General features: G+C 42.4%; 1 protein-coding gene across 1 annotated transcript in view; it reads right to left on the reverse strand.

The window, feature by feature from the left end:
• LRP1B (LDL receptor related protein 1B) overlaps nucleotides 1-12,192 on the reverse strand; it is a 3,516,099-nt gene that overhangs the window by 114,183 nt on the left and 3,389,724 nt on the right. The window contains 2 exon segments of the mRNA XM_029607894.1: nucleotides 3,622-3,786; nucleotides 6,683-6,808. Of these exon segments, the coding sequence (XP_029463754.1) occupies nucleotides 3,622-3,786; nucleotides 6,683-6,808 (291 nt within the window).

Consider the following 12,192-nt stretch of genomic DNA (forward strand, 5'->3'; position numbering starts at 1 on the left):
ACTTCGAGATGGCATTTACCCAGAGTATGTCTCATAATAAAAGCAGATTGCCTGTGTACAGCCCTAAGAGCAATGACATATCAGAACAGGGTCAATCAATTATGGTCTCTTTAGGCCTATTCTGAACCTATTGATTGAGCATCAGTCTAGGAAGATCTTGTAGCCTCAGTCCCACATATGAGCATCCCAATAACTCTGATGCATGATAAATGTGGGAATTCAAAGCAAATTTGATTCAGAAGCATGCTGTGCTTATATCATGCATGCAGTTGAAAATGAACTGTCCAGATTTAATAATCTGATGTTTGATGATCTGTGGTTCTCAAACTGGTGACTCCTGGTTTGGAGGTGGAAGCCTAGACCCTGAGTCCCTTGCAGTGCAAACAAGATCCAACCCACCAAGAAGATCAACTAGGCATGGACTCCTATGCTGCTTGTTCAGATGTCCCTCAGGCTGTGCACTATGTCTGTCTAAGAAAACTCTGAAACCTATGCCCTTGAAGCTGCAGAATAGATCCCTGGGTGAGGTATCACAACAATGTGGACAGAATATGTTCTCATCCACAGTAATGTGCATTCATAACGGCATAGGACAAATGTTCACATTCAGCTACTCATTCCTTCCCGATAAAACAAAAAGTAGGCAAAAGATGCACAAACAGATAAGTTATTTGGGACAATAATGATGTCTTTATGAACTTTCCCTATGTTTTTATGTTACTAAATGTAGAGCTTTTATTTTTAAGTAGGTTTTATGTTTTTTGTGTAATGCTGTGTATATTTTGGTTGAGAACCAAACTGGACAATACTGAGTTGGAAAAGAGGTCAATAAGAAATTTTAAGTAAACAAAAAAACCCAAAACAACTGTCCACTGGTATGAACCCACATTGCCAGGCTCCAGAATGGAAAGAGACTTTTGTGAAGTACATAGCCTCTCTGCAGGACATAGTGACTCCTTTTTAAGATGTAAAATTGATAATGAACAGCTTCATACTAACTTACTGTGTGAAAATTAGGCAAGAGTGTCATGTGGCTAGTTGCCAGTGGCCGGTTTCAGAGAATGAATACGAGTCACCCACATTTGTGTCTCACATGGAAAGGGGTCCAAGGCAGTAAGCCAAACTACTTTGTGGTTGAGAGCTACACAATTCACTGCTGGGTTACAGTGTTGGAGGTTGGGAATATGTATTCCTTCACCCCTTCCCCAGACAGGCAAGTTAATTGCAGGGAGTGAAGCAAACTGTTCCTGAGAGTATCACCATGGACAGACATGGTGTCACTATGAAGCAAACTAGTACTTTGGAGAAGCAACAACACAACTGGAAACTGCTAAGCACTGGCCATGGCAAAGTTGGAGATCTGAGATGGTCTGGCCAAAGGGATCAGAAGGGAAAATATATCCTAAAGAAACCATGATCTCTTCAAGGGCCACCAAGAGAAAATGGAGCGGAGAAGTACAGCAATGTTTCTCAACCTAGTCCTTGGAGTACACCTAACCAATCAGGTTTTCAGGATATCCACAATGAATATGCCTAACACAGATTTGCATGCACTGCTTTGATTGTATACAAATCTATGTCATGCATGTTTATTGTGGATATCCTGAAAACCTGACTGATTAGGTGCATCCTGAAGACTAGGTTGGGAAACACTGAAGTACAGGAATGTGCAACACTGGAGAACATTGAAAGCCAACCAAATGTGAGGTCATTGGGAAGAGCAGAAGGGCCAAAAGAGAGACCCTTTCCATGAGAATCACCTGTACGATTCTGAGGCTTCCAGTAGAGATTGCCACAATTTCCACATGGAAGCCTCCATGAAGACATTCATAGAGGGGCAGGTTTTCAAAGCCTACACGCGTAAATCCAGGCGGATTTACACGCGCGTGGGGGGGTTACGGGCGCCGGGCCTATTTTCAAAAGGACCGGAGGCGAGCATAAAGCCCCGGGACACGCGTATGTCCCAGGGCTTGAAAAAAGGGGTGGGGTGTGGGCGGGGTGGGGTGGTCCAGGGGCGGGCGGGGACATGGCTGGAGCCTCCAGGCACAGCAGCCATTTGCCGTTGTGCCCGGGACAATGGGCCAGTTGTTGGCTGGCAGGCGCAACTTATAAAATAAAGGTGGGGGGATTTAGGTAGGGCTGGGGGGGCAGGTTATATAGGGGAAGGGAGGGGAAGGTGGGGGGGGGGGCTGAAGGAAAGTTCCCTCCGAGGCTGCTCCGATTTCAGAGCAGCCTCAGAGGGAACAGGGAAAGTCATCGGGGCTCCCGTAGGGCTCGGCATGCACAAGGTGCACCCCCTTGTGCGTGCCGGCCCCGGATTTTATAACATGCGTGCGGCTGCGCGCGCATGTTATAAAATGGGGCGTAGATTTGTGCATGTCGGGTTGCACTCACAAATCTACACCTGCGCGTAGCTATTAAAATCTGGCCCAGAGAGCCCTGGAGGGCTGACATTCTTGCTCTTAATCTGATTTGCATGGGAAAGGGATGCACAGTTAACCTGTATATAATGTAAGAGGTACTATGCAGTCCTAGTCCTACTCATTTTCTTCCTACTAGTGGTATTGTCACTATACCCCTATCAGCCTTCACTTGACACAGAGGAGCAGTCCATGCCTCTCTCTCCTTTTTCTTTTAGAGGAATGGCAGCAGGAAGATGGAATAGCCTCACAAATCTAAATAGACAGCCCTATCCCCTGTCAGTGCTGGATGCATATCCCATCTGACTAGATGCCAAGGCACAAACTGGGAAACCCATACCCAGATGCACAGCCAACCACCCAGGATATATCTGTGTGTAAACTCAAATGTGCAAATGGAGGAAGCATGGAAAGAAATGGGTTAACTGCACCCATGAGTAACAACCATGGCACTGCCACCATCTGCCTCTGGACATGATGATCCTAAATAGGACGTAAGTCTGTGAACAGCTGAATCAGTGGGACCCTTCCTTCAGCAGCCTGAGGAAAGATACACAACAGGGCAGATCATGACCACTTCATGCACCCAGTGCAGGAATCATTGAGCATCAACAGACCACACAAGAGCTCAGCATCATTGCTGTCCCTAGACGCCACACCCCTCAAACCACCTTCCTCTCTTTCCCCGAGCCAGAATACCACTGAACAACACTGCAGGCCTCAGCACAGCTGGCCCAAAGGAGAGACAGAGCACTGGAGAGTGAACCCCACAGAGCCAGAGACCATTGATGCCTGGCCAACCAGAAAAGCTCCAGGGGCTGATCCCTGCCCAAGATCGTAGAAAGCAACACACACCCACAACCACACAAGCACAAAGGTAATCCAAAGTGGGAGCCATGTCTTTTTGAAAATTACCCCCAGTTTTAGACCATAGGTCCCTATATCTACAGTTTCTAAGCAGTAAAGAGTGAATTAACATTTTTATAGTATATTATTTGAAAAATAACAATTCAATTACCTCACTAAACTTAATACAGACCTAGATATATGGAATTGGCAATGTCTAGCTGTATTAGTAAATTACTAAAATTTATGAGTTTAATATTGGGAAATATGTAACAAAGGAAGCTATGGAAAAGCAGAAATTAAAACTTTTTCAAAAGTTTCATTAGACACATTATAACCATATACAAATATTTACCGAGAGCAGATGCTATGCAAGTTCCCCCATTCTGACAGTAATTGTTGCAGTGGCTGATTTCACATCTTTCTCCAGAGTAATTGGGCCAACAATGGCATCTTAGATCACCCTTTTCATTTATAATGCATCTTCCTCCATTTTCACAAGTCAGTTTGCATGAATCATCTGCAGTTAAAAGTGCACACAGTCAAGTTACCAGACTATTCAAGAATTCTATTTCACGTAATCAGATAAAATAAACTGAAAAAGGTTCTTCTCTCCATTTATGTAACAGCATCTTGGTATAGAAGCAGTGGTTAAAGTTAAACCACATTTTAAAGAGAAAAAAGCCATCTAATTCTAGTTCAATTATTGTTGAATTGTTATTCTGCGCCCAACTTCTGTTTTAAGGTCACTTTTCACAGTTGTGAAGGACAGACACATACTGTGTGTATTCCATCCCTCCAGTAACTGTATATAGCAGTGCACTAAACTGAATGTGAGCACAAAATTGTATTAGTTCAAGAGATTTTCTTCTCTTCAAAGGTAAACATTTCATAGTTTTAAGATTTTGATTCTATCAATATATACATTCAGCCGTCAATCTAAAATAGTTGCTTTGAGAAAATCTATTTGTTTTTTATTGACTGTCATGATGGGCAAGTACAGAATGCTGTTAATGGTAATGTTTCTTGGCTTCCAAATGAGTGGCCATATAATTAATTAAAATGATACTGAACTATAATTATTAGACCTCCTTTTTGACTTCTAGAGACCTAGACCATGATGAAATTAAGCTTCTGCCCAAATATTAAAATGGAGGATCATTCTGTTGGAATAAATCTGGATTTACATTCTCTGCCAGCTTCCATGAAGGCTAATGTAATAAGACCAGCACTGAAATCCATGCTGATTTTTCTGCGTAGTTCTTTTTGGCACACACAGCAAAACTCAGCGGCAGCACAGGATGTAATAATGAATGCATATGCTAATTACATATGCATATAAAATCAACGCATACAAAACAAATGTGCCATAATGTGTACAGAAATGCGTGCTCATAGCTCTATGTAGTGAATCAAGTGGACACCTATCGGCATGTGAACACCCGTGACTAATTCTCAGGGCAAAAGCTTTCTTTTTTAAAAAAATGAATAAACTAGTTGTCTAGAAGTTGATATGAAGATGGGTAGATCAGTGATTCTGCCTCATTAAGAAGCTGTCTTCCCTCTATTCATTCCATCCGCCACTTGGCTGACTCGCAAAAGCATAAAAAAACCGATCTTCATATCAGCACTCTCACTTACCTCATGCCCTGACTCAGGCACTAAAAACCCGCATTAAAAACCAGAACTAACCCAATCTTCCTGCTAGCAAGGCTCTCTGCATTACCTGTGAAAAGATAATTGTCTCCTTTGCATACCATTAGCATGCATTTGTGCAGGAAAAACCACGGGTCAGTAAGCATGTTTGTATGCACTTTTTCCCCACACACAAAACCCTTATTATATACCCATGTAGATCTTTGGTGGGAAAATGTGCATATAAATGCACATAGAGGCGTGCACAAACCTGCGGTAGCTTAAAACGCACTTTATTACATCATCCCCATAATGTGGCCACACTTTGGGGCAGATTTTAAAAGCCCTACGTGTGTAAATCCAGCATATGTCCTAGGGCTTGAAAAAAGGGGCGGAGCGGTCCAGGGCGGGGAGTGGCCAGAGGCCTCCGTAGGGTCTCTAGGCTGGGGGATCACGTGCCGGTACTTGGCTGGCGCGCGCAACCTATGCCTGCCCAGAGGTAGGCGCAACTTGTATAACAAAAGTTAGGGGGGATTTAGGTAGGGCTGGGGGGCAGTTTAGGTAGGGGAAGGGAGGGGAAGGTGGAGGGGGGCAGAAGGAAAGTTCCCTCCGAGGCCTCTCCGATTTCGGAGCAGCCTCGGAGGGAACAGGGAACGCCATCGGGGCTCTCCTAGGGCTTGACGCCATCCCCAGATTTTATAACATGTGTGTGGCTGCGCACACATGTTATAAAATTGGGTGTAGATTTGTGCGCGCCGAGTTGCGCACACAAATCTACGCCCGTGCGTAGGTATTAAAATCTGCCCCTTTGAGTATTGTGATTTTCTGTTCACTCCACCTTAAAAATAATATAGCAGAACTAGAAAAGGAACAGAGAAATGATAAAATATATGGAATGGCTCCATTACAAAGAAAGGAGTAATAGGTTTGGTTACTTCATTTTGGAGAATAGACTGAGATAGAGGTTTATACAATCATTAATGGTATGGAATAAGTTAATGGGGAATTATTATTTATCCTTTCAAACAGTACTAGGATTAGAGGACAGATTTCAGATTAAAAACAAATTTAAGAAAGGTTTTTTTTTTCCAATTAACTCACAATTAAACTATTGCTGAAGGTCATGATAAATGCTATTAGTATAGCTAGTTTTAAAATGGCTTTGGGTAACCTTCTGGAGGAAAGGGCCATTTATAATTATTAGCTAGGCAAACTTGGTGATTGTTATTTCTGAACATGAGCAATAGGAAATGGATCTCCCCATTACAATCTGCTGAGAACTTACAAGTGACCCATATTGCTCACAGTTGGAGCAGGATGCTGCACTCAATAGACCATTGGTCTGACCAAACATGGCATTTCTTATATTCTTATGTTCCCATATGGTGACCATAGCTTAACTGATAACTTCTTTCCTGTGCCCTACTGTAACATGTATTTCATGAATTAAGGTAACATTAGCCAACATGTCTCCTGATATATTATTACTTATTAGTAAATCTTGATAATATACTTTAGTGGTTGAACCAGAAAGCAGAGAGGATTTAGCAAACAAAAGGGAATATAACAGGGATCTATTGTGTTAGATATTGACAATCTAAGTTTAGGGGTGGGCTGTGAGGGAAAGAAAAGTAGAACAGTAATTATCTAGGTGAAGAAGGAATACTGTTCAAAATAAATGTTCAGCTATTAAGGAGCTAACTAGGCAATGACGATTTTACATCAGATCTGAATATAAAAGTAGAAGGAATAGCAGTAGTAAATAAAATCTATAAAATAACCTGGAAGACTGGTATCACTGCATGTTCCATTTATCACAGTCTTCCCTTCCGGACATGAGCAAGTTGCACCAGAAGGGTTCAGCAAACAGATGAATTCACATTTTAAATCCAAACAAGGGTTAGGTACTATATGAAAAGAAAAACATGATTTTCAGATTATTATTATTACCACAATCATTAAACAAATTGCAAAATAAATAATTTGCACCATTCAAGCTACAATACTATAAACTGATCAGCACAACATTGTTTTGTTTTGCATTAACTAGCTATATTTTTTGGACCCAAAACAATAACACATATAAGACTTTCCACTGCTTTTGAACTTCATAGGACAAATATCTTGGACACTAGGTTTTCTTGAATATTAACTGTTAGAAATAGAGATATTCAGGACATGAGTGGTCAAAAAGATATTTGGCAAAGCTCATTGGATGATATTCAGGGTGTACAGAGGGAAGAGTCACCATAGATGTATTATTAATACCTTATGCTCCACCCATAATCCAAATCCATAAAGGGTCACCCACTATTCAACTACCAGAATCCTTAGACCTTAATATATTTACTCCAGCCTTCAAACAGAATATCACTAGAAGTTCTCTGCTGTGGCCACATATCTTCCACATGGGCGAATGTACTAAACCAAAGTATTTTCCATGGGTTAGCAACCCATTTCTGTGAAAGCTTGCTATGGATGCAAATCAGCTCAATAGAAAACATTTGGAAGAAACTTATACATCTTTGCATGGCAAGGAGCTTTTTGTGATAAACTGCAGGAGGATCTTGTGAGAGTGGAAGTTTGGGTGTCCAAATGGCAGATGAAATTTAATGTGGACAAGTGCAAGGTGATGCATGTAGGGAAAAATAACCCATGCTATAATTACAGTGTTGGATTCCACATTAGAAGCTACCACCTAGGGAAAAGATATAGGTGTCATAGTGGATAGAGGGGAGGTTTTTATAGGGCCTTGTGGCCCCTTGAAACCAGGGTGCTCACAAGTTTTCTATGCATGCTAATAAACTGGCTAAAAAAAAGTTGCACATGAACTTCAGGTCCTGATGTAGTCAATAAAGATAATGGAGTCAATTGTCATGTAAAAGTAGCTTACATCATAGCAATTTTCAAAAGCTCATTTATGCACGTAAAGTACATTCATATATATACTATATTTTCACAATTCAGCCCAATGGAGTGAATTTTCAGAGTTATGCGCATAAAAGTAGCAATTTTCAAAATTGTATTTTCACTCATTTTCAATTGATTAACACAAATACTGTAAATCCTTTCGAAAATTGTCTTCATAATATACAGATGATCTGTATTCTTTGCACCTATTTTTTCTGTGGACAAATTTTGTTTAAGAAATAACATTTATATATTAAATATTCACATATAAATGTGTTTTTTTCCTAATCCTACCCAACACACAAGAATGCTTCCTCTAAACACGGCTCTAAGTGCCTGTGTTGTGAAAAAATTACCACACCCAAGAAACAATAGAATGTTACATTAGATGTAGTAATTTGGTTGCTATGAGGCTGATATTGAGAAAAAGCTGAGATCCTAAATTTAGGATTTTAAGCAAGGTCCCTTACTTGGGGATGAATCAAGCCACTGTAGTACTCTAATGGGCTTTATATTGCGTATATCTTGTGTGATATGTGATATTTTGCATCTCCCTACCCAGGTTCCCTCTTCTATTACAATTACCTTCTTTGCAAGCAGTAGGGATGTGCAGAGGAACGCCATACGTTGCATTCGGGATACGTATTCGTCCGGTTGCAGATACATTGTATACGTCTGTATGGTGTCCCGATATGGTTATACGTCTAATCCTATTCGTTACCTGGCTACAATTAAATTTACTACAACCCCCCACCCTCCTGACCACCCCAAGACTTACCAAAACTCCCTGGTGGTCCAGCGGGGGTCCAGAAGCACTCTCACACCCTCTGTACCAGTTCAAAATGGCGCCGAGAGCCCTACCATGTCACAGAGGCTACCAGTGCCATTGGTCAGCCCCTAACACAAGGCCATCGGCGCCATCTTGTGCTGTGCCATAGTAAGGGCAAGGCTATTGGCATTAGTGCAGGAGATCGCTCCCGGACCTCCAGGGACTTTGGACCCTCGGCCCCTGTGACATAGTGAGGGCAAAGGTAGCGCCGGTGCCATTTTGAATACTGGCAATACGGCCCGAGTGCAGGAGGTCGCTCCCAGACGCCTGCTGGACTTTTGGCAAGTCTTGTGAGGGTCAGGCGGCACCCCCAAGCTGGCCAAAAGTCCCTGGGGATCCAGAGGGGGTCTGGGAGCGATCTCCTGCACTCGTGCCGTCAGGTGCTAGGAACCAAAATGGCACTGATAGCGTTGCCCTTACTATGCCACAGGGGCTACCGACGCCATTGGTCAGCCCCTGTCACATGGCAGGAGCACAAGATGGTTCCGATGGCACCGGTAGCCCCTGTGACATAGCAGGTCAAAGGCTATCGGCGCCATTTTGAATTGGTACCGAGGGTGTGAGAGTGCAGGGGATGGTTCCAGGACCCCCCGCTGGACAACCAGCGAGTTTTGGTAAGTCTTGGGGGGGGATCAGGAGGGTGGGGGGGTTGTTTAAATTGGCGGCCGAATAATTCGGCGAAAATTTGTTGTATCTGTGGGGAATCACGATACGTTTCGCTTCCCCACGAATATAACGAATATTGGCACATCCGTTGCGGATTGCCAATACGTAGGGACCGAATGCATACCCCTAGCAAGCAGTTTGCATACACAAATAATGCAAATGCATGCAAAGAAGATCATGCACAGGCAATCCTATGCAGCCTAATGAGAAGGTGGTCAGCCATGATAAAAAAAAAATAACAATATCTCTTAGAAAAGCATTAAATGTGAGGCAGGAGGCCCGGATCCAAACACAGATCCTGAGGCTTCTACCTCACATTTAAAGTGGAGGAAAACAATAAAAAAAATTTCTGGCAAAGAGGGGAGACTGAGCTTGGGTTAGTGCTGACCCCACCTGAACCCAGGGCTGCCACATGAGGTGTCCCTGACTCACCCATATAAAACAAATGAGCATGCAATCGCGTGGCAAGGGATCCCATCCCCCAAAGACCAACCATACAATCATAGTCCTGACACCCCAAGACCAATCCTACAATTATGGCCCTAGCCCTCCCACCCCAAAGACCAACCATAAAGTCATGGCCCTGCCACCCCACCCCTGAGCTAAAAAGATAAAAATTAGAATCCTGGCCCCCTTCCCATTCCCATCCCCTACCTACACAATTCAAATTAGTCCTCAACCCCTTGGCACCCCACCCCATCCCCCTGCCGCCACCCCTGGAACTTGAAATACAAGTTGGGGATCCTGTGATGGGGCCAGCTGGTGCCATTCTCCAAAATGGCACTGACCTAAACTTGCCCCAGCCATGTGACTGAGGTAAGGTCCAGGGATCAGACCTTAGCCACATGGCCATCATTCAGTCCCTAGTCACATTTTGGAGAATGGCACTGATCAGGCTGGGTATGAGGATGCATCCAGCCTCAACATGGGAGCCACAAATTGGATTTCAGGTTCTGGGGGGGATGGTCCAGGAAATTAGAGGCTTAATTTAGACTTGGAGTAAAGTGTTGGAATGGGAAGAGGGCGATAACATAATTTTTATCTTTTTAGCTCAGGGGGGTGGGGTGGCCATTATTATATGGATGGTCTTTGGGGGAGAGGAAGGGGCTAGGGTCATTATTGTATGTTTAGTTTTAGAGGGAGAGAAAGGTGGGGAGGCTGTCAACATGTGACTACATGTGCATTTTTCTTTTATTTGGGGGTGTTATGGCTGCCTCGAGTGGTGGCCCCAGGTTGAGACAGAGGTCAGCAATGACTCTTGCTCAACCTTCCAAGATGTTTTTGTTTTTTTTTGGTCAGTGGTCCTTTAAGGTGATGGCGGTCCCATGAGGTTGGGGGCTGCCATAGCATTAAAGGGACACTCGCCATGTTCTTTTGTCCCATGGTGTTTGGCTGTGCAAAAGAATGGACCAGTCATAATGTTTTTTTCAGGGGATGACCCCTCTATCGTGGTGACAATCCCCCTACCCCACGATAGTGGGACCCCACTGGCACAAAACATCAAAGCATAAATCTATTTGTATATTTATCTGGCTAACTTTGGGACAGCCCTTCAGGCTGAGCAGAGTTAGGGCTATAAGTTATCCAGCTAAATCTGAATATTGGATACATTTGAATATTGATAATTTTTCCGGCTAACTCAACTCCTCCCAGTTCATCCAGGAATACTCCTAACTTATCCAGCTAAATTCTAGCTGGATAACTACTTAATATATTTTTGCTGAATATGCCAAAATCACCTTCTATATGGATAACTTTTGAGTTATCCATCTAAATAACTATTGATTATGATCTTGAGAAGTCTATATTTAGGCACGCAGCCCTAGTAAATTTTCAAAAAGGCCAATTTAGGGTTCTAAATACAACAGTTAGGAGTATAAATCCTTTGAAAACTGACCTTTAAAAGATTAATGCTTTATGAATGATTCAAATTCTTGTAATTATTAGGTGTCTTAAATGAGAGATGTAGGAATATATAAGAGCACTAAAAGAAGAGGATTATATGAAATACCAGGTCGTGTTTATGAGAATTTCAAATTTCTATTACACCACCCTTTTTCTAAATCTTTTCTGAATGCAATGTTTCTTATATGTTTTGTTACATTCTGTTTTCCTGTAGAGCAGAAGAAGAGGCGAAAAGAGGTCTGTTGGAAATAGCTCACTTCCTCATTTGAATTTTGGATATGTTAGCCACTTTTTACGGTTCTGCCATGAAAAGTATATATAAATTATAAGCACTATTACTTATCATTTTTATAGCCTGATTAGATGCATGCAGAATGCAGATCCCTCTGTATGACATCCTGTATGGAATTAGGCAAGGTATATGTGAACTGGGGGGGGGGCATATAGGGCTGCAATTCCCACTGCTTCTATCCTTCAAGTCTCAGATTTCTCTGTATACTACTATAGTCAGATGTGTGCGTGCGTGTGGGGGGGAGGGGGGGTAGAGAGGAAGAGGTGAATATGGACTAATCTGTGCCATATACAATTTGTAATTTGCAAACTGAGGTGCCAATGTTTTTCCTTAATGAGCAAGAGGACTGTGACTCAAACAGGAAGTAGAGTGTATAGATATAGAAACTTAAAAAAAAAGTTTCATGTATGTTAGCCTTCAATGGTACTGTAGCAGCTCATTATACTTTGTACCAACTATGACATATGGGATTTTTTAAAAGGGGAAAGAAGAACTTTTTCAAGCTTGTATTCCTACTGCATTTGTGCACATTATTTTCTACAAAGCAAGGAAGTGTTTCAGATCATTCTTAAATGAGACTGAGCAAAGACTGAATATTTTTGGCCTTTTGCCTTTAGTTTGCAGTGCTGCAATGCTGTGAACATGCTTGTGCATTTTCTCTGCCCTATTCCAGATGTTATTGATGTCAG

This window comes from Rhinatrema bivittatum, chromosome 6 (assembly GCF_901001135.1).
Source record: "Rhinatrema bivittatum chromosome 6, aRhiBiv1.1, whole genome shotgun sequence".
Lineage (NCBI taxonomy): Eukaryota > Metazoa > Chordata > Amphibia > Gymnophiona > Rhinatrematidae > Rhinatrema > Rhinatrema bivittatum.